At 40.3% G+C, this 23,749-nt stretch overlaps 1 protein-coding gene across 14 annotated transcripts in view; it reads right to left on the reverse strand.

Annotated features, from left to right (window-relative positions):
* The window catches only part of pax2a (paired box 2a), a 33,887-nt gene extending 12,578 nt beyond the window's left edge, over positions 1-21,309 (reverse strand). For 4 of the 14 annotated variants that reach the window (XM_081616313.1, XM_008429508.3, XM_081616311.1 and 1 more), the window contains exons 1-8: positions 20,602-21,309; positions 19,220-19,385; positions 18,706-18,726; positions 18,109-18,306; positions 14,962-15,047; positions 14,728-14,847; positions 13,766-13,810; positions 2,658-2,833 (exon numbers count right to left, since the gene is read on the reverse strand). In XM_081616313.1, coding sequence (XP_081472439.1) covers positions 2,658-2,833; positions 13,766-13,810; positions 14,728-14,847; positions 14,962-15,047; positions 18,109-18,306; positions 18,706-18,726; positions 19,220-19,385; positions 20,602-20,644 — 855 coding nt within the window. In that variant the 5' untranslated portion in view covers positions 20,645-21,309. The other 10 variants (XM_008429526.3, XM_008429515.3, XM_008429529.3 and 7 more) reach the window with 4 other exon arrangements.
* Between the last annotated feature and the right edge of the window lie 2,440 nt (positions 21,310-23,749).

Genomic DNA, 23,749 nt, shown 5'->3' on the forward strand with positions numbered 1-23,749 from the left:
TGGTGTTTTTTTTTTTTTTTTTATTTTTTCTAAAAAAAAAAAAAAAGAAAAAAGAAAAAAAATATGGGGGTGTACAACCTCAAATTCAGCCTTTGTGCTTTACTTTCAGGGAAAACGCATGAAAAGCGGATTTTACATTTTTCATTTTAGGTTTTATGTTTTTTTTTTGTATGCCTTTTATTTGCTTTCTACTGGAAGCATTTTATCTCAGCCGCCACAAAATCCATCTTTTGCATTTCACAAATCTCATTACGTCTCAGTGCCATGATAGACACCCGGGTGTGAGCATATAATCTCTTGTTTTGTACACCTTAATCTCTGGTGAAGACTCTGTTTGTGGTTGCGATGAATCCTATTTGTTAATGAGATGACATTTCCTGACCCAGTTCTTCTATGAAAGGATAAGAGTCTGCAAGTGTTTATGTCAGAGTGTGTGTGTGTGCATCTGTTTGTCTCAAAAGGGTTGGGTTTGGGGCTCGGTGGGGGCATACGGGGTCCCAGAGGAGCAAGCTGGTGACCCCAGTCTTGTCTGCCTCTATCCCAGATAAACTCTAATTGTCTGCTTACAACTGTTCCCTGGCACTAGGCTGGATGTTCCTCTCTGTCCCGTTGGGCCTCAGCCGCACAAGAGCCATTTTGTCATGCAGATGGGATGTGGGTAGGGGCTGAGCAGGGGCTGGGCGGAGGGCGAGTGGCGAGCGCAGAGGGGCCTGAATGACCTGACCACATGGCTGCCAGAAGTGTGGGAGGGATGAGGCCTATTCAGCCTGGCCTCTTCAAAATGGCTTTTTAATGCCCTGACGCAGACACCAGACAAGCCCCTAATAGCCTAATATCCCACCTTTTCACCAGTTTAAGAAAAGGAGGGGGTGTTGGAAACAGGCAGAAAAAAGGAGGTGCACGGAAAGAGTGGAAAACAGGCTGATTAATATTACATTAAATTAAAACTGATTTTTCTGGACCATTCTGACGCCGTTTTTCACCCCCCTCCCTCAGCCCCCCTCTCGCCTTTTTAATACCTTCTCCTCCACTCTTTGTGATTGCAAGTCATTTCCAATTCGTTTTGGTATTGATCTTGCCGTAGAAATCACTTTGGTAATTAGCTGCATTAGAGGCTGTAAAGCAGGCTGAGGGGCTGTCCCTCTGATTTATCGCCGCTGTAATTCCCCACGATCGCACAGAGATGAAAATGAACTCAATTAAGGCGCAGCTAAGGCTGTGTGGGCACCCAGATAGAGTTCCAATGGAAAAATTAATAGTCGCGTGTTGTTTAACAGTCTAATGAATGTAAATAAAGCTTATCCTCTGTAATAGGTTGTAGGTTTCAAGGCTACTTTTAGGCACCAGTTTGCAGTAGAAGGTAATGTCACTTTTCAACCAACAAAGAATAATAGTTCCCACACATTTTGACCAAAAACGAATACGTTTAGAGCAGAAAGTGTTGGTGTAATATGTGGAGAAACTTAAACCAGATAAATCAGAAGTGGCTAACACAACATGACTTGGCTTGAAAGCAGGTAAAGCCTCAGAAAAAGTGCATCTTAAAGGTTTTAGTGTCAATTTTGACATCTGCAGATTTTTGTAGAGGGGAAATAAAAAGAATAAGATGAAAGACTGTAGACTGAAAACCTAATTAAATGTAAAACTCAGAGCTAGGCCAGTTGTTGGAATGGATTTGCCACAGTGGAATCTGGGAACCAATTGGCCACAGTCTAATGACTATGACCCAATGTTTAAGCCTTTTCTGAATAACCGGTGGTGGATATCCAGGCCATCTCTCACAGTTCAAAGTCCCAGCTGCCGTTGGTTCAAGCATTTATGAAAAAAAATTCAAGTCTTTGTCAGATATTCTCCAGAGGTTTAAGACTGAATGACAATCATACGTAAAAAATACTACGGTGTAATGGGGTTGCAGTTTGAAAACAAATGCGTAACATGAGCTCATTGCTTTAATTTAAAATGTTAAAGGGGTAGGTATGCATACTGTGCCCACAATAACTTTTCTAATTTGAAAGATAGTGAAATAAGCCAGCAAAACATAAAATAAGCAACATTTATCTGCAGTTTTCATGTGTTTATTGCACAGAAAGTTAGCTGATTTTAGCTGGAGAATTAGGCAGGCTATATTCTCTGGTAAAGCCTGTGGTTGAACAGATGCATGGTTTATAGCTCAGCAGCAGTTTCACTCCTTATGATGATGGACTAGTTCTTTCGGTTTTAAAAGAATTTCCAAATAAAACAAACTTGTCTTTGTTTTAAATATTGTAATTGTGTGGCTGCTTCCTTTTACGCAGCTGACTAGTGGATCGCAGCAACAGGTGGGGGAGAGGAAGTTTTCTGTTGCTCTCTGTTACGTAGAACAGGAGAAAATTCAATAATGAGTCTGGCGTCGTCTATGGCATCTCCAACTTTCTTAAAATTTCATGAAAGCTGGAAGCTTTAAATATTCGCAAAAACATTTTATAGCCTATGTCATATATTTTTTCACACCTCTAATCTTTGGTCTTCCTGGACGTTCTCTTCGATTTGGCAAACGAAGAGAACGTCGTGCATCGGAAAGTAAAGAACCTGCTTTGGATTTTGTCCTGTTTGACAGCTCAAATACCATCCTCAAATAATCAAAAATGAAAACATTCACTTTGCAGAAAGTGACCAACCTGCTCTGGTTTGATGTGTTCTGAAGTGGGGAAGACATCAGGGTAAGAAGGCCGTTCGAACACGCGATCCAGGGCTTCCAGCTGTTGCTGGGTGAAGGCGTCCGCTCGCAGATGTTTCCTTAAACTCTCCACGCTGCCCTGAGAGTCACTGCCAGGGCCTGAGCCATCTGAGCCATCTACAGGAAGAAGAGGGGGAGGAAATGGACCGACAGGGAACATTACCAGTTTATCCACATGGGATTACTTTAAATAAACCATTTCTTTTGTAGCGGCATATAGAAATCAGTTGGGGACGGATTAGTCAGAAACTTGAAAATCCAATATATTTCCAATTAGTGAACCCACCATGTTCACTATGTCCTGCTGATAACAACACTCTTCACTGTGAACACTGTCAGTAAGTGAGGAAATCCAGGTTAGCTATCCATCAAGGCCTCCATTTGTATACCCACTGCTGTGGAGAGGGCTGACGTTTATCTCCAGACATCACTGGTGCAAGGTGGGTAACACCCTGAATAGATCATTTCACGTACCGTTGAGGCATGTGATTTTTTTGTGGCGCTAATTAGCTTTATTTATTAGTAGTGAGAGGGGAAGTCTTGCCGAGGAGTGGAAATCAAACCGGGGGATAACTGTGATGACGACTGTACTGGGTGCGTTTGGTGCACCTGCTCTACCCCACATGATGCTCCACATAAAGGTGTTTAAACTAAAGTCAGAGGAGGCACAGCAATTCCAGAAAAGCTGTTTAAAATGGACATATTTTCCAGGTCATGTTGACACATGAATGAACTCTTTGGATCATTCCGGTTGTGAGAGGTGGTGAGGAATGCTGGTAGCCTTTTTTGTAAATCTCATAGTTTATGTGAGGACTTTGGTTTTCTAGAATAAATGTGAGAGACGTCCGTTTCTGTGATGTTAGACATGCTAATCCTGCTACTCTACAATGAAACATGGTAAAGACATATTAAGATATTAACTCTGTATTCTTGTTTTTTATTATTAACCATAAAACAGGGTTTTACTGTGACTAACACAGCGGGATGATGTTGCCTCAACTGACACAGGGGCTAAAGAAACATTCAGTGCTGTTTTAATATCTTTGTACATCATAGTTCTTACAGAGAAATCTGATTCAACAAAGGGAGACTTGAGCAGGTCAAAGCTGCAAAATGCAAAGTTAAAAAGCTCAGATTGGTCTAAATTTTCTTAGCTTCTCTAGACTGAGAGGGGCGGCTGGAAAAACTGTCAACTTCCTCTTTGTTTTTCAGTTACTTTCTCTGGCTCTACAAACACAAACACCCGCTCAAGCTGCATCCCCCCCCCGCGCCCCGCCACCAGCGCCCCACAACCCCACCATAAGCACGGTCATCATCTGATAGGTCTGTGGTAATTGATGGATTACCTTCAGTGCAAATATATACTTGTAAGGGAGAGCGCGTTTCAGGAGAGAAAAGTAGGACCGCCGATTACATACAGAGCCTCTCATTCTGCCACTGGGAAATAGAGAGCCATTATTTAACTGAACTATTTCCTCCTGAACATATTACCCACACCTCTTCTCTCTTTCCATCCCCCCACATATTGCCTGTCTTTTGGAAAGCAGTACAGAGCGAGGATGCAACATTCAGGCACCGAACGAGGATGGGGGCGTCGAGGGCAAGCGTATGCATTTCCTCACTTGGTCACACACTATATAAACAAATGAGCCTATGCTTTCCAGGTTCCTCTGATCTCTGACCTTATCAACCCAGGCAGGGAGCCTGCCGCCACTGCTGCACTTCTCCCTCTGCTCACTCATCTTGTCCTGAGCTCTGAACGAAGACGAAGAAGAAAAAAAACTCTTAAGCTAAAACCTCCAGCCCAGTATTCCAGGAACCTGCACTCTCCTGGCTGCCTCCCACCACCCTCCCTTTCCTTCTAACACTGCGCCACCAACAGCGGATGAGGGCTTCAGCTCCCGTACAAATCTGTCATTCTAAATTTGCAGCAGATTATGTTCTCTCCTGGGCGAGGCAGCGGTGATATATGATATGCAAGGCCGCTATTGATTGCCTGATCCGCTCGCAGAGGAGGGAGGCGAAATGAACTTGGAATGAACATCATGCCTCAACTCATTGTGCGTATAATACTCTACTTAATCCCACATTTTTCTGTGCTATGGAATTCAATTGATCAATCATGTTCCACTGATGGTACCATTTCAGGGGCGTTATTGCCATTCTGCTCGGCTGCTTGACCTTTTTTCAATGGCTGAGGCCAGAGGATGAACCCGATTCGCTCCGAGAAATAGATCCATTGAGAGAATGGAATAGAGGACGGCAATTGGGAATGAGTGGAGTGTAGATCAGAGGGCTGCGGCTAAAATGCAGTACTTTGACTTTATCCTTGGGTAACATTGATAGAGGAATAGCATTTTTCCCACAATGCGTGTTTTTCCAACCATGAATTAACAACATATTTTAGCTCTTTTCCATTTTCCCAACAGCTCTGCGAGAAGGAGCGCGGTGGTGTTGCTAAATGAAACTAAGCAAGTCGTCTCTGGCACGGAGGGAAACGGAGAGAGTAATGACGTAGTTCAGACTTCTTCTGAGAAGGTCATTAGCGGTTAATATCTTACCTGCAGTAGATAGCTCTTATAGATCTTTACTTAGAACACATTTAAATAAGGTGGAAATAGAGAGAGAGTCCAAGATGGATCAAGACCAATGGGCTTAAACAAGCTCCAATGTAAAACTCTACAATTCTTAAAGTGTCAAAATCATTGACAGGAAAGCCTTTTGTTTTTTTTTATGAGAAAAAGGAGGTTGGGGGTGTGTCAAAAGTGATCTTCCTGAGTGTGATAAGTGCCAAAAGACAAAACATGTATACCATCTCTGATCCATAAAAAAAAATTTTTTTGGATCAAGTGAAGTGATTGATTTTTGCACTGGCTGACTTTTTCCTACTAAGAACTTCTTTCTGGATACCGTTTTGCCTTGTTTCCACTGACGGGTATGGCACAGGTCGGTGCTGTTCGGTAGGCTGCTTTGTCTGTTTCCATTGTAAAAGCAGTCTATTCAACTGACCCGCACTGCACCGATCATGGTCCCCGCTCTGTTATAGGTCCATAGGACAATGGTACAGTGTGCCTAGAGTGGAGCTACTGGCAATACACAACACAGATTGGGAGAAAGAAATACATCACTGATTATGACAAGGCTGAGACATACTAGTGTGTTAGAGTTTGGGTTTAACCTCACCTGCCCAGTGAGAGTTCAGCTGCTAGTGGAAATGCTCTCCTCAATATGTTGTACCATAAGCTAATATATTTTCTTTGCACATTTCACTTAGAAAGATAATTTGAGGTTCATAGGCTCTCACCTTCTGTTGCTTTTTAAATAATCACTGGCTTCTCTGTAGCATAAATTGCCAAAACATTTTTGAGACTAAAGTTGTTTTAAGACAGCAGAGGTCCAAGGTGTTGGCACCTCTTGAGCTAGCAATAAGCTACCGTGTCTGAAACCATGTAATTTATACAAAATGAAGACACTCACAAATGTTATTTTATGAATCTTCTACCTTTGTCATTATCTATCGGGCTGATATTTAGGGAGAATTAGCTGATTAGTTACACAGAAGATGCTAAAACGGCTCACCACTAATCACCGTCCTGTAAAACCAAAACACGTCAAATGTTTGTTGATCTAATAGCGAGGTAGTGTAAACAATCAATAATCTAGTATTCCCCAAAACTACTATTTTTGCTTTTTACACTGTGTCCAGAAAAGATTTACATGTTTTTCACAAAGGAAAATCAATCCCCTACTTTCACTTCCCACCGAGGCAATCATTAGCTTATCTGTAAATATCATGTGTCTTTGGTTTAAAATTCAAAAAATGTGCCTGAATAAATAGCCATAACAGATTTATACCTTTTTAGCTTTTTAGGGTGGTTGAAGTGAAAATCTCTAGCTTCAGACATAAGAACCAACTAAGATAGATTCATACTAAATCAAGATGCAAATAGAGTTCTGCAGCAAAGGTCTTTTAATGGAAGTTCACTTCAAATATTGTGAAATATTAACTCTGTATTTACTGGTATGAGTCAACCGTAATCAATAGGCAATGTTTATCATTCAATACATAAGCAGCAATTTTCTTCAAGCCTTTTGAACAAATCTTATTTTTTCTTACACTATTTAAAACTTGGCTGCACAGTGGCGCAGTAAGAAGGTCCTGGGTTCGATTCCCGGCTGGGTCTTTCTGCATGGAGTTTGCATGTTCTCCCTGTGTATGCGTGGGTTTTCTCTGGGTACTCCGGCTTCCTCCCACAGTCCAAAAACATGACTGTCAGGTTAATTGGTCTCTCTAAATTCTTCCTAGGTGTCAATGTGTGTGCATGTACATGGTTGTGTCCTGTCTGTCTCTGTTGCCCTGTGATGGACTGGCGACCTGTCCAGGGTGTACCCCGCCTCTCGCCTGAAATTTATCCCTGGATATGGGCACCAGCACCCCTCCCGACCCCACTAGGGACCAGGGTGTAAAGAAAATGGATGGATAGATGAATGGATGGGTGGATATTTAAAACTTAAGCAAATATAAATAACGTAAAGATTTGTCGTTTTATTTTCAAACCCTAGTTTTAACGCTTCTAAAATCGGTCATTAAAAGATTTCTGTTGTACATATATTATGAGATAGGTGAAATAAATCAGACCCATCTTTTGACAGTCAGTGTGTCAAGTGGAGTGTGAAGTCTGCCTGTCAGATTGCGTCTGCGTGTGTGCGTGTGTGTGCGTGTGTGTGTGTGTGGGTGTGTAGGTGTGTGTGTGTGTGTGTGTGTGTCTGTCTCATTGGTTGGCTTGTTTCATTTTCTTCTAGTGTTTCTTCAACCCCTTCGGGTGTCTCAGCAGGTATTCTCTTATCACTCCCAAAGCACCAGCTGACTGCATCCCTTTGTTTTAACACCGCCGTGTGAGAAGATAAAAACAAGAATCTCCCACAGTGACGCTCACACGTTTTAGATCCGGAACACGGTTTCTTTGATCAGCTTAAAGTGATGCTTTCTGACCTTCGTGTCAACTTGTTTCTTGATAAGAATGTCAAGGCATTCATGAAGATATATATATATATATATATATATATATATATATATATATATATATATATATATATATATATATATAAGGTGGCGTGGATGATGCGCCAACAAGTCAAAAAAAGCATCACAAGAAAACTTAAACACACACTGCTCATATGATAACAGTTGCAAGTACAAAACGGACTTGGTGTAGCACAGTGGTACTAAATGTCCTTCTTTCATCTCTCCTGTTCCTGAGATAAGATAACTCGGAGAAGACTAGAGGAGGAGGCTTGTTTGAAAGGCAAATGAATTCCTACACACGGCCCGGCACGCTCCATAAATCAATGACATGTGGGGTTTTCCCAGATCAGAGGCTGCGAGCCAGCCCTTCGCGTATTGGTCCTGCGCTGATAGGTAAAATGATGCTATCACAAATTGTGGATCATTTGTTGATGATTTTTAAAATGCTGTTGAGCTAAGGAAAAAAAAAAAAAAAAAAGAAAAAAAGAGCAAGCACAAACAAACCGGTATACCCAGAGGGTGAACACTCCTTCCCTGTAAGCTAGCTATATTTATGAAACCTCTGAAGCGGAAAGGAGAGAGCTGGGTGGGGTGGTGATGGTTGGGGGAGGAGGGAAGCAGAGAGGCAGCAACTCTGCCATGGCTGTTAAGATCCTGTTATGTTGTGGCGTGTTTAAGAGCTTTATTAATTCGATTTAGCACCACCAACCAATGTACTGACAGTCAGCAGGCACAGCGATGTCGACTTGATATTTGCTCTCACTGCAAGGACTGAGGAGGCGTTGATAACATTTTATTTAGACTTTATCTTTTGAAGATGGCTAAGAGAGTTTGAAATAAACGGAAGCATGCGCGCAGCATTGTCATACTGTTCTCTTTAATAAGACCCGGGAACAATTCACACGTTTTGATCTCAGTATCTGTTTCCCAGAGGTGAATCACTGATAGCGCACTTCCTCCTGCCTTCAAATCCTATGAAAAAAAAAGTCTCAGATTTTTACATGGGATTTGAAGGCAGGAGCAGGTCTCCATTCGAAACATGAGAGTGGTTTAAAGTTTCCTCGTACATATGTGGGTTACATTGTACTTATTTTTTATTTTGATTTGTCTTTGAACATATGTCTTTTTAAATTAAACCCTGTCAAAGGTAAGATTCTGTCCCGTCTTGGACAAACAATAAAGTATTTGTCAAAAATCGTGTTTGCGTGAACCACAGTGACATTTGTTTTCCACTTTAGACTTATTATATGATGTAAAAAGTCCCTTTTGGTATTGGCACCTCTTGGACTAACCATTAGCTTCACCCTGTTGGACCAGCTAATCTGGTTTTGAAATAAATTCAGACATAAATAGAGTTATCTACTGCAGGTAAGACATTAACCAACTAATCTTTTAGCAAAGCTTCACTTCAAAAACTCCAGTAAGAAAAAAACACAATTAAAATTTCCATCATTTGCTTTTGTTTTTTTTTCTACTTCTAGTAACAAAGCTAGCAGCTAGTGACATCTTCAATATTACCTTCAGTCAGCATTTGTTTTTTGTGCTGATATTGGCCTGCAAGGTAACTGCGGTTTTGAAAGCTGTTTGAACCATAAATACTTTAACTGAGTACTTTCTGGCTAAAATGAACTGAAGAGCGAAGCTGGGTGCCAATATGTTGCAAAGTCTTTTTCATCCAATTGAATCTGAAGCTTACTGTTTAAATAATTTCAGCTGAAGTCAAGTCCTCAGAATAACTATTATTTCATGGATCTAATCATCTGTTCTTGTTAAAGTATGTGTTACTATAAAAAGTTTTAATTAATTGCAAAAGGTCCTGAACTATCCCTTAAGCTGAACTTGGTTTCTGGATCCTTTTGTCCAAGTGTCCTCATTGCTAAAATGTAAATTGCTATCAAAGGAATAGAGAACGCACTTGTAAGTACACAAATATGTTTTTGAGTTCAGTTAATTTGTTTTTCCCGAAATCTTAATCCAAGATTGAATTAAAGTGAGAATGGTTCGCTAACAAGGCCAATTTTGCACCCCTGGCTTGGTAATATGACTCGTTTTTCATCTCCAATTCTGTGTTTTCGTCCTCTTTTGCTTTCATCTCCCTCCTCCGTACCAGCCTGTCGTTTAGCATTGCCATCCTGCATGGGTGTGTATTTCTGGAAATGCAATTAATGAATCCTCTACTTTTCCCGTGCCTTTTTCTCCCCTTCTTGTGCGCAGCAACGCGTCGCTCCATTAATTCTCAGCATTGCTACCCATAATTGACTTTTCTCTGACATGATTCCTCTCCACCGAGTGAGTCCCCACTTTATTATATTGTATTTTTCAAACTGATCTCATTGTGTGTTGTTTACAGCGATACATGTGGTCCAGAGCAGCCGTGCCGTTTAAGGACAGATGAAGAAGAAGGGACAATGGGAGAAGAAATGAAATGTTGAAGAAAGGAGGAGGGGAGGAAAGCAGTGTGGACCTCTTTTGTGCCTCGTCTACTGTCAGGGCCCTAACAGCTTCTTGTCTCTATGTTACGCTCTGTGGCCCCCTCTCAAACCTGCGCTTTTCTCTTTCTCTCCCTCTTTTACACACTCACACACGCGCGCACGCTATCACGGCCATTATGGCGCTCATGATTCCATTTTTTTTCCGTCTCAGTCTGGATGCATTTATTTTTTAAAGTGATCCTCTATTGACTCATTGTCATGGAGAGGCTTGACTAGTCAACCAGTGTAGGCCCAGGTTCAAATCCGTACACTAACTGATTTAAACTCCACAAATGGGTCACACGTGTTAAAAGATTCACTCCGAAAAAAAAAAAAGAACGTCAGAAAAAGCCAAACATAAATGTGGACAAATCTAAATTGTATTTTTTTTTTTTCTTCAAGGTTTTGAGCGATGTTGATATGATTCAGGTAGCTGACCGTGATCATTCTTTTGTCATAAATGAACAGGCTATATTTCTTTCTCAGCTCTCACACACTCATCAGCTCCCCTGCTGCACTCATCCCACACCCACGCTACAATCACAAGTTATGACCTTTGCTTTCTCAATATAATTTATCACTGTAGCTCCCTGCTGCCTGTCCTCCCAGGAGCTCCGCTGGGCTCCGTCCAGCCATGAGAAGAAAGCGCGCCGTTGGGTCACATCAACCTGACTGCAAACAGTGCTGAGGTCAGGCGACCAGGAGAGCACTAAATTTACATTAAGCTGTTGCTGTATGGGTCACTAATCAGAATTTAATCTGAAGCCCATTGTAAGTGTTCAAGCGTCAGGGGAGGTAGATGAATATTTTTAGCCATGGGGAAAAACATAGAGATGTACCAGCGTTGTTTATTCCTGAAACTTGCAGATTAAAATTTTGACCAAATTTGGTTTTCTTTTAAAGAACTATAAAGAATAGAGAGGAAATATGTGCTTTATATTCTTTGATAGAGGTAATTGTTTCATATTTGACAAAAAAAAAGAAGAATTATATGAGACTATCCATATTAATGACCTGAGTCTTTGTTTTTTAAATTCAACTTCAGATGAAAGTGTTGGGAGCTCTTATTACCAAATACCGAAAAATCAGATATTTCAGTGTTTGCTATGTTGTTTACTGATCATAGCTGATCAACAAAATCTGAGTGTAATACTGGTGCATTTCTAGAAAAATCTATTTTTTGTCACTGATTTACTTAGAAATAGAAACAAAATTAAATGAATAATTAGCGTTACATTTTTTAAGTTTTTCCATTGTATGTATACAGTTACAAATCTGTCCTTTTTTTAATTCAAGTCTGCTTTGGGTGCCAAGGTTAGTGGGGGCCCTGTTAAATCTCAAAGTTTGCTTATACTCTAGGCCGGCTCTGACTATATCCATTTCCTTGAAAAAAAATTAAATGAAACTTTGAGTCTGAAATGGGCTGGCACTAAATCCTGAAAGTCTAACTGAATGGGAGAAACTTTAATTTATTTATTTATTTTATTTATTTTATTTATTTATTTATTTATTTTTTACACTCAGCAATTGTCACCCAATCCTCTCTGACTTTTCTTGGCTTCCGCTACAAGCTATAGGTTTAAATGACTGAGGGAGAACATGCTGTACAACAGGCTAATTTCCTCTACTTTACTATTAATGCATTTGGCAGGAACATCATTCCATTCCCCGTAATGAGATACACAAATAAATCTGGCTATGGATAGATTCAGAGCTGGGTGGTGGCGATGATGGTGGAAGGGAGGGGAGGGTGCAAAGGAAGGATGTGCATTGAGACGCATACTCCAAGCCCTGGCATAATTGGTATCACTGCTTGCAGACATGCAAACCAATCTCTCCATAGATAGGGCAGAGACTCTCTTTTCCCCCCTTAAGGCTATTTCTTTTGTCTTTTCAATAGCTTGCACATCCAAGATAGAGGGAGGGGACTGGGGTGTAAGAGAGAGAGGGGGTGGGGGGGGGGTTAATTTGTGAATTAATAGCTTTTCTCTGCAGAATTGCAAATTCTTTTTAAATGTCACTGTGTTGTAGATGCGAAGAGCATCTGAAGCCACAAACTCTCACACAAACACATTTCCAGGCAAAAGGTGGGAGTCATACGCATCCACAAATCCTAAAACTAATCCCTGCTCCGTTATTATTGAGTCTGCCAGGACCTACCTTATCCCTCCTTTTCTCACAAAACAATTTTTTTTTCCGTCTCTTGCGTGAGCTGTCCAGTGTAACATGCTACTTTTAATTTGCAATAACACATGACAAGGACAGATTAATAGCTCTTATGGCACCCGCGTCCCTGAGGCTCATCTTACGGGGGACCAGGTGTACATAACGCGTGTCACACTACATTATCTCTACAGCCCTGCAGTAATGGGGACCTTTTTCTTCCTGAAAGGGCAACTGCTGACTTCAGTCACACAAGGAGCACTAGCCAACGACATTGTGACACAAGCCGTACAAGGACGGTACAACTCTTTCTTATTAAGAGCGCCATCAGGATTTAAAACATGCAGAGACAATCATATGACACTTTCACATTTTAAAGAGATGTTTGTTTGTTTGTTTGTTTGCAAAACAGACCACCAACACCGATGTGCCAATAGTTGTAACGAGGTATAAAAAAAACAACAAAAAAACACTCAGTTTTTTTTGGGGGGAGGATGGGGGGGTTATTTATAGGACTTTCTCTGTTCTTATTTTTATTTATCTGTCTTGTAGTTTAACACTTTCACACTTGATTCAACTAGTTTGCACGCTAAGCTCAGTTTGCAGCTGAGTTCTTACCTCAATGATTTTAAAACGTAAAAAATGTATGTATTAATTAAAGAATTAATGTTAAGTTAGAATATGGCCACGAACTAAAGCAGTTCTCATGTTCCTAAAGACCACAGTTACAATGTAGGGTACAACTATGAAATGCATAATTAGTGTTGTTGTTTTTTGGGGGGGGGTTTCAAAACAAAATAAAGACCAATATGTCGTCTGCATAAAGTTGTAACAAAGTAAAAAAAAAATGTTCTTTACTTGTTATTACTATAAAACATATCTACTTCTAGGTATTTATTAAATTGTATTTTGCTGAAAGATGTTAGCTTGTAGCTTGATACATTAGCATATAATTTAAGCAATTCAATTACATTGTTGAGTGCTTTGACTAATAAAAAAACACTATTTAAAAAAACATAAAAACTGCGCAATGCATATGATAATTTAAGGATTTAAACAATTGCTGAGAATATACTGAATTTTGTCATTCTTTACAAACATAAAAACCTCAGCTATCAAATGTTATTAAAAACCCCAGAGAATAGATTAGTATTGAACTATCTGTCTTTAGATGGAAAATATTATTTTCCACAGTAACTTTACCTTAATATTTTTTAACTTATTTTTGAAAAAAATATATCATATTTTCCTGCCACACTTTATGAGTAAAACATGAATAAGTAAAGACATAAACTGCAGGTGAGGGGAGAGGATGTGTGGTTTGATTGATTGAGCAAAGCAAAAGAAAAAAAAAAAAAGAAAAAATAAGGTTGTCTAACTTCAACTTACAATGTCCTATTTTCCTTCCATCCAAGTGGTTGCCACTCCAGAGAACTAAAGAGACAGAAACATAAAAGGAAAGGAAGTGGCCTGTTTTCATCAGTGCTCTCTGAGATCATTTTTAACCACATCATCCCAACCAGCAACTTCAATGATGTGCCCACACAAACACACACGCTCACACACACAGCCCCTGCCCTGCCTCCACCGGTCTGTTCCTACACCTGTTCAGGCCTCCACCGGGGACATGTTAATTCATAGGCATTAAAAAAAGCCAATTGTTTGCACAACCAATAATCTATTAGCCCTCGGGCGTTGTGTGTCCACTCTCCTGCTCTGCCCAGGAATGAAGAAGAGAGAAAAAAAAAAAAAAACATCCTGGCTTGGACTGAAAAACCTTCCACATAATCTTTGAGTGTATCTACATCTGCTTTCTTGCCAATTCTCAGCTTTTGTTTGCTGTAAAAATACACGTTTTATTTGTCTTTTTTAATCAGAAAAATAAAACAAAAAAATGTCCCTAAAGTTTTTATGTAGTGCTAAATATTAAACGACTAGAAGTTCACTGATAAAAATCAAGATTGCAGAGGAGATTTATTTATTTTTCTGCCTTTTGTGACTTTATGGGAATAGAGGCAGCAATGCTGATGACTCGCCAAGGGGGATTAGAGTTGTAATGACAGCTATATGCAGTGTCAGTGGTATCAGATAGAGATGCTGCTCTGTTGCCATATATCTGTATGGCAAAAATGAAACTGATTGGATCACAGGGCTGTTTTGAACACTCGGGTCTGCCTGATGTAACACCATAACAAGTCACTGGAGACAACACACAAAAGCACTCTCTTGACTGCAGAACTGTCATAAATGTCAACTTCTTCACACACAGAGGGGGGGTGGAGTAAGAGAAGAGAGATGAGATGAATTAAAAAGGATGAAAAACAAAAGGGGATCTTGTGCTTTTTCCTTACCATCGTCCCGTTTCCTTTTCTCGCCGTTGGAGCGGGGAATACCCAGAATGCCGTTGATGGAGTAGGATCCTACGGGATTGTTGGAGGCACTGGTCACGGGAGGCGAGGCTGTGCTGGGCACTGGTGTAGAAAGCTGTGTTAGTGTGTGTGCGTTTCGTGTGTTTTCCGAGTTGTTTCGGCAACAGCGATTGTCTTATTTGACTGTCCACTAATCTGCTTTATTCATTCGCTCACCTATGGTGTGGCCGGGTGTGGAGAGCGGCGTGACGGATCCATCAGGGGACGGGTGGAATTGCTGCTGGACTTTGGTGCGGATAATCCTGATAAAGTGAACAACAGACATGGATCAATCAATGCTAGTTTCCACGGCGCGGAGATTTCACATCAAACCAGCACCGGCCTCGGACGCTTAAACACGCTGCATCACGTCCACTTTATGCCTGTGCATGTACAAAGCGCTCCTGCCGTGTTTGGGCCTGCTCGTATCCTCACATGCGTGCCTGTCCCCGTCACAAATAGCCAATCTCTGGGCTTTAGGGCCAATCTCTGCTCCTTGTGTGCAGCTGAATAAGGGCTGGCCCCTGGAGATTGTGGATTCAATCTAGCTGGATTCTGAGGTTAGAAATATGATAAAGTCCCCCATACAAGTAAGATGTGATGTGGCGGGAAAGTCTTCATTGCACTTTGGTCTGAATGATCTTGCAAACAAAGCATGAAATCACATCAATTCACCTCAATGATCAGCTTCACTGGCTCTACCTGGCCAACTCTAATAATCTCCCTCTCCTGCACACCACACACTCTCTTTCTCTCTCCCTCCATCTCTCAAAGCTGATCTCTCCTCTCCATCCTCTTTTCTCATTTCTCCTGTCTTTTCTGTCCAGCGCTGCCTTACTGTACCTCATAACGACTGTCTCTCAAACCCCACTTCTCCTCGCTTTCCTTTATTTTTCTTTCTCCAATCTTCTCGTCCATTTCTGTATCTCTGAGCCGTACTGTTTCTTACTTCTTTTTACAAGCTAAACACGGGACTCAGAAGTTCTGTGTGCTCAGAGCTTATTGATTGTAACTCCCAGAAAGAAAAGTTGATGACAGATGCTGGGAGACAAACAGCACGTGCAAATTGTGATCCACAAATTCAATGTGACAGGTTAGCAATAGAGTCTCGATGGCTCAAACGGCGTCCAACGCCACATCCAACGTGTTTTAGCCTTTCCTGCGCTTTGGAATGATGACAGGTATGAAAGAAACAAGCAGAAAATGTATTTAAACTGACAAGGAAAAAGAGAAAAACTTTCACCAAATCATGCCGCCATGGTGTAAAGTCTGCTTTGACTCTTCTGAGACATGATCGCATTAAACCGTGACTATGGTAATCTTTTGATAGACAGGAGAACATGAGATAATTGATTAACAGACAGCGACATAAATCCCACATGGAATTACATCTGGCTGCAAACATGTGTCAAGAACAGACTTTAACGGGTGCAGATGAGGTGACTGAGACACACACACACATACACACATGCACAAAGTGACCAGGAATCCATCAGCTAAAGGGTTAAACTAAGACTTTTCATTCTCCACATTATCTCTCTATATCCTCCACCACTCTCTCCTTCAGGCAGGGCAACAAAAGGCAAGCAGCCTCCTCCTCCTCCTCCTCCTCCTCCTCCTCCTCCTCCTCCTCCTCCTCCAGAAAACTCCACATCAATATTTTATTTGAATTTCCAACATCTCACCACAACAGTTATCTGACCTCATAACTTGAGGGAGTCTCGTAAATTCAAGGACTTAGTTTCGAGTTGTGTGTTGTTCGTATTGAAAAAGCAATCTGGGTGGTTGAGTTAATGACTTCGGTGTTTGGCTCTTGTGTAAAAAAAAAAAAAAAAAAAAGTATATCAAGCAAAAGAAATATAAAAATGGTGATCAATGTTGATGGAAAGCCTCCTATTGGTTCTCTTCTCCAATGGGGCATTGGACTACAAAACAAAGCGAAACCCTGTCTCAATGTAATCTTTTATAAATCATAGAAGAAAAAATGTGCTGAAAACCGAGCTCTTTAGTCAAACAGAGCAGAAATCAGACACTATGACACAAACCACCACTCGGGTTTTTTTTTTTTCTATATCCTTTCCTTCATGCATTTAATTCCTCCTCCAACAATCTCCTTACAACACATTGTACCATTTCGCCTGGAATGGTTGCATGCTTTCCAATTCACCTTTGTCGTTTTGATGAAGCTGAAGCAGGTCACATGTTTTATATCTGAACACATCAGAGGACTAAAACTCAGAGTGAATTCTCAGAGTTGTTGGGCTGTAACCAGTGGTGTTAATTATTAACGTACAAACTGGAAAACAATTTCTGTGGGCGCCTTTTTCTCATAGCAGCGTCTCACCAATGCTTCCAACAGTAACTTAAAACAGAGCAACAGAGAATTATACTTCACTGCAAAAACCTGTTGAATAATCTCCAAGCGTCGTTTTCTTGTTCTCCTTCATTATTTTCATCCTTTTTTTCTTTCTTTCTTGAATTTAGCTGGACGTGTTATGAGACTCTTTTCAGCTCATTAAAATGTAATGCTGAGGACCAGCTCTCTGGAACAGTGCCTCCTAAGTAAAGTTCATCACTGCGTGCACTACGGGACTTTTTCCTTTAATTCTGTAGCCTTCAAGTGGGTTTTTAAACGGCATCCTTACATCTAAAAAAAATATTGTGTTTTTCCCCACCCCAAAACTGTCCCGCAACGAGGGAAAAATAGGTATCTAAATAGGTATTTAATAATTTAATCATTTTTATTTGTGAAATTATTTTTCGTATTCCTCTTTTACAATAATAATAATAATAATAATAATAATAATAATAATAATAATAATAATAATTTCATATTTTACATATATTATGTTGAACGACATGGATACTGAGTGGCAGTGAGGATGCTGCCGCCGCCTCCGTGACGGTGTGGTCCGTGTATCGAACGCCTGAGTCGGTATTTCCCTCCGCCTCTGGATCTGGTTACGCAGGTATCGATCGGTTTTTATCGAGACAGATGTGATCCTTCGCGGCCCCACGCTGCCTCCGTGTTGTGGAGGGCCGCGCATTGGAGGGATTGAATTGCACATGAGACCACCCTCGAACAGGGCTCGGCAGCCAGATATGTGCAGCCAGAGTATATGTCTTTAATAGTATTTCTTCTTCTTCTTCTTCTTCTTTTTTTTTTTTTTTTTTTTTTCAAAGTCGCTGTTTCTTTTAAAACGTGCCCACCAAATTAAAAACCATAAATTTGACTGACGATGAATTCACGCACTTTTGGGGGTAAATTGTGTTACCGACCGAATCCTCTAGTGTATTAAAAAGAAACAAAACATTTTCGCCTACCTGTTGATGGATGAAACACTGGGTACTGTGTCGTTGTCGCAGACCCCCTCCGCCAGGAGTCGGTCTCTTATCTCCCACGCAAACATTGTTGGATTCTGGCGCTTGTACTCCGCGATTTTATCCACCACTTTCGGCGTTGCGACCTTTGGTTTGGAGCCCCCGATGACTCCCGGTTTAATACTGCCGGTCTCGTAGTACCTGCATGGGGACAGAGTGAGCCTTCCTGAATGGATCCCCGCCTCCGTTCAACTTCAAATGTTATGCTCAATAAGGAAGGTGGCTTTTTAACATGTTATCAACGCTTATTCCATCGAGTTCTGCAGTTGTGCACATTTACTGCAAACAATTACCCACAAATAGGATCTATTAATTGGCCTGGGAGCGTTTTGGGGCTAATTGAGTGTCAGCTGGAAGGCGAGCAAAAAAGGAGTGTAATTAAAATAAAATATGAGCGGGGCAGACAGGACAGAATAAATGCTTTAAGAGCACACTTTTAAATTTCTAATTTTCACCACTATCAGCAGCATGCACCAAATGCCACCGTGACCTATTGGTAAATGTTGGTGACAAACATTCAGTGTGTGTGGAATGAAATACCTCTGAAATGCCTTCTGATAGCTGAAAAAAATATATGTCAAAAAATTATTGGTGCCCTTAAGAAGAAGCTGATTTAGATGTTTGCAGGCGTTGTTTTCCGGTTAGTATTAACTGTAAAAATTTCTGAATAAAATGTAGGCTATGTGCTACGATTTCATTTCTAACACATTCTAATTTTTTTTTTCGTAATTATTAAAGTTTACTCTTCACTTTTAAGAAAGTCTCCAGCTATTTTTTTTTTTTGACATTATGTTTTTCTCATGCGAGGTGGCAAAATCCGCCAAATATTTGGAGAAAAACAACAACAAAAAAATAAAATGAAATAAAAGGCAGGAAAGAAAAAGATCTGCCTCTGTCAGCGATGGCTGAAGCTGAGACAGGGCGGGATGTGCATTTAAATACTCTTAATAAGATGCTGGACACACTCATGCGCGCGCGCACACTCACACACACACGCACGCACGCACGCACTCACGCGCACACACACTCGATGATGGGCCCCCCTCTCTTTTACCTGCCGAGGATTTTGCTGACACAGCCGTGACTGACCCGTAGCTGTCGGGAGATGTCGCAGGGCCGGACGCCCTGGTGGGCCAGCTCCACTATCCGCTGCCGCACCACGTCCGGGAGGGGTCTGCCGTTCACAAACACCCCGCCGAGCTGGTTCACACCGCCGTGCCCTGCGTGGGATACAACAGCAACGCGAGGGGGGACATAACATTACATACCTGCAGACAGGACACACACTGCTGTGTGTCCAGGGGCCGTTTCAAAAGTGAAAGGTTTCTATTAATGCTAAAAACTCAAAAGAACGCACATATTTATTGACCCTAATTAATCATCAATTTAATACTGATACTACTAGTAATAATAATTTATTATAATGAAATTCGTGGAACTCTTGCCCTAATAATTGGACATTTCAATGTTTATTGTACACATATTAATAAAAAAAAAAACATGTCTTTTTGCAAATTAGGCTATATTTTCCATGAGCATCTCTCCCTCTGTAGCTTAACACATGTCGCACGTATCACATTTCCAACCTGTTTAATTTTCCTCGCTACAATTATTGTAAATAATTAAAATACGCTTTGATAACTCATATTACCAACGCGGATTGTGCGAATGAGGACAGATTAATAATTTAGTCCCAGTCCGGGTCTTCTTTTACCCATATCATATGGAGTAAAAAAAACAAAACAAAAAACAAACAAACAAAAAAAAAACAAGAAAAGAATGACAAAAAAATAAAATACGTGGGACAGCTCAGTTTTACTTTGAGCTCACTGACGTTTTAAAATGAGACAAATGGTGAATAATGGGACACGTTTTTGTGCATTTACACACAGCGAGATCTCGTTTGCTCACAATGAAGCTGACATTGCCCCAAGTAATAAAAAGCTCTGTATTTAAATCGAGGTGTTCATAATTCGTCACTTCACAGAGGAAGCTTTACAATCTAGCTAATTTTAAGGTAATAAAAAAAAAACTCTTGACAAAATAAAACAGAAACAAAACCCCCACATTTCGGCAAATCTCGAAAATTCTGTGGAATAATTACAGTTTTGAGATTACCACCTGATTGATGTATTTCAGTTGTTTAATTTCGGTTTGATGATGCATTTTTTAGAAGAGAAAATAAAAACGCAATATGCAGAATCTATCAAAAAAAAAAACATTTATGTTTTTTTTTTTCTTTTTTTAACTTGTGCACTTCTAAACTCTAAAATAAGTTTACTAATATATTTGGAGCCATAATCGTTTAATATCAATAGATACCTTTTTTTTCAACTGGTGTAAGTCGGCTAACTGCCGCATGTAATCTAATTTGAGTCGGAATGAAAGCCACATCACAGAGATGTTTCGCTCTATAAACTAATTCAGCATACTCACGGTGCATCGCCGAGAAGGGGTCTGCTTTGCAGTGAATATCCATGGGATAGCAAAGGAAAGAAAGGTAATCGACTGAGGTCGCCGTTTCGCCTTTGTGGTGCAGCTTTAATCGAATAAAAAAAAAGAAATATAAATTTGTTTTGGTGTAAACACAGTCCGCGTTGGAAGGAGTCCGCGGGTGCTCTTCAACTTCTTCTTCTTCTTCTTCTTGTTAAGTTTTCCTTTTCCAAACAAACAAAAAAAAAAGAAGAAAAAAAAAAGTATGGAAGAAAGTCTTGTCAGGTGCAGCGCATGACCCACGCGTGTGCAGAGCGCGCCGGCTGCAGCAACATTTGGCTTAAAAACTCGTGTCACTCTGCGTGTTTGGAGGACATCGTGAGGAAAAACCAAACAAGCCGGTATATAGCGCTGAGCCTCCACTCAGAAGAAGAAGAAGAAGAAGAAAGAAAGGAGAAAAAAAAAGAGAAAATCCCCCTCTCTCCTCTGACAGCGTGCTGGACTGGCGGGGCTCTGCGCTTCAGTCAGATAAGGGGCGGAGATGACAACAACAACATGGACATGGCGGAGACAGAGCAGCGCGTCCACCCTCAACCTCCGAAACGGGGCTGTGCCTGAACGAAGCTTTGGACTGAGAATGAAGCCCCTCTCCTCTTGTGTCTGTTTCTAAAAGCCGCAGTCCCACAGATCGCACCCCACCATCAACCCCCCCGCCCCGCACACCCCCACCAACCGCCACCCCCACTCACACCCCCCCACCCCCCTCCTCCTCCTCTCCTCCTAGCCTACCTCCATCCCACAGATCCCCTTGCATAGAGATGGATGACTTGTCAGACAAAGGCAATAGATTCCAACACTTTGTGATTCGCCCACGTAAAAAACCTGCAGCTCAAATGAGGAGGTCCCTGCATCCGACAGCCCGGAATGGGAGGGAGACGGAATGGGAAATGATGAGACTTTGGGGTGAAGAATCAAGGAAATTAAAGGCACGGGGGTAGAGGAGAGGCAAAGCGCTATCAGGACGTGTTCTATCCGATGTTTACACGGAGACTCACGAAAGGAAACACTCGGGGATACCTGCTTGTAAGACTTTTGACATGGGACGTTTTAAAAAATAATACTACAAAGCTATACTTCACTGTTTTTTTGTTTTTTTTTACATGTATGCATCGTGGATTCATTGCCTAACTTGTTCACCTAAATTATATAAAAAATAAATAAATAAATAAATAAAAAAAAGTTCACCAAGTTAAACTATATGTAATTTGCATATCGTAAGCTGTTATTTGACTGAATGTGTTCAAAGGAGAAGGTAAGAGAGAGTCAGTCAGTAGACCGTCATCATCATCATCATTACCATCATCATCATCATCATCATCTGCCAGTTGCCTGTGCCTGGTTCTGCTCTGTAGATGGCGCTCATACAGTAGGATAGACCGCCCCGCTGTGCTGAAGCATGCATGCATGCATGCCGGTGTACGGGCATGGGCTGCTGAGGCCGGACGGGTCAAAGGTTGATGCTAAGACTACAGTGAATTATGCGCTCCTAATCTCCCCCGGAAGTCAATAGAAAATGAAGAGAAAACACTGGGAGCGCTCATAAATGAAGAACGTGGTGACAGGAGTAACTTCTGCACGTCTGCACTTATAAAACACTGTTAGAATTTAACCAATGAAGCTGACATAACAATTTGCCAACATGTTATTTATTTAGATTGATTTCAGTGTTTCTGAATTGAAATGATGTACCTTTAACAGCCAATTGACTCTTGAATAACTAAATTAAAAAGACAATATTTTCAGCCGTGCTTAGAAACTAACTAAAATGATCTCTGACTAATATTTAGTAAAGTTTTTTTTTTTACAAGATAAAAAAAGAGAAAGATTAAGAACAGGTTTTTGGACCAGCCCATTGATAAAATGTTACTGACAGTAATAGACATTTTAAATCTGATCTAACAAGGCAGTCTATAACTCTTGTTCCTGACAACCACGGCCAAATGCGTCACTTTCTTTATAGGGTTAAGAAGTTCACTCTTGCACTAAAAAAATATTTTGGTGGGTGTTAACTATTGATTATTAAATTCTGAACTGTGTTAATTTGTAAATGTAATGTCCAATGATAGTCACATTTTTACACCATTAGCTTTTTTAAAAAAACAACATGTTTAAAACATTTTTGATTGCATTTGAATTGATTTGCAGATTTGCTCAACTACTGTGTGCACTACCCAACAGACCACAGCAAAACTGATTTGGTTAATCGGGTTGTATTAATCATAAATATATCAACTTTTTATAAGTTGCAAACTGCCATTATATTTGTGTTTGTGGAAGTCTTTCTGCTGGAGCAAAAAGTGAATTTTGCTTTCTGGTGAAACGAGTTCAACAACAGAGCTAACGCTAAAATCAAATAGGCTACTAAGCTGAGGTGTTTAACCCTAAAGTGGTCATTATGAATAAACATCTGTCCTGGTTGTGGTTTTCAAGGACAAAGTTTACATGGCAGCTTATTGTGATATATTTATATTGTATTATTATTTCAGTAATATCTTTAATACATCCTTATAAACTAATATATGGTTTGAACTTCCATTTGATTAGTAAAATATAATTGAGACTGCATGTGTATCATGTGTCTTAATATACACACAAATCTTTATACTTAAAGCTCAACTAAATTAATTGAACAATAAAATTCATTAAAAAAAAAGGATTTTTTTAAAAATTGGCTCCAATTCAATTGGTTTTGCCAAGTAAGTACATTTTCAACATTTGTTGGAATTTAATTTATTTTAGTTCTACCAGGAGTTACATCTACATCAGTTCTATAAGAAAAAATGATGATGAGAAATCTAGCCACTTAAATATCTACAAATTGTTTCATTATCAATAAATCCAAATGGTTTGCTTCGTCAGTGTAAGAACTGTGTTTAGCCACATTTTATTGGAAATGAGTTTACGGATTCCAACACAGAAACTTTCTGAACAGATTAAATTAACATATTGTGTCTGTTTTTATTTCCACCATATGCCGTGTTTAAAAGTGCAAATGTAGTGTGTATTTAAAAGAAATCCACCATATTAAACGCAAAAAAAAAGAAGAGAAAATACATTGAGTCACCCATTCAAAACTTTCTGGAGACCTTTT

This window comes from Poecilia reticulata, chromosome 15 (assembly GCF_904066995.2).
Source record: "Poecilia reticulata chromosome 15, P_reticulata-male-v2, whole genome shotgun sequence".
Classification (NCBI taxonomy): domain Eukaryota; kingdom Metazoa; phylum Chordata; class Actinopteri; order Cyprinodontiformes; family Poeciliidae; genus Poecilia; species Poecilia reticulata.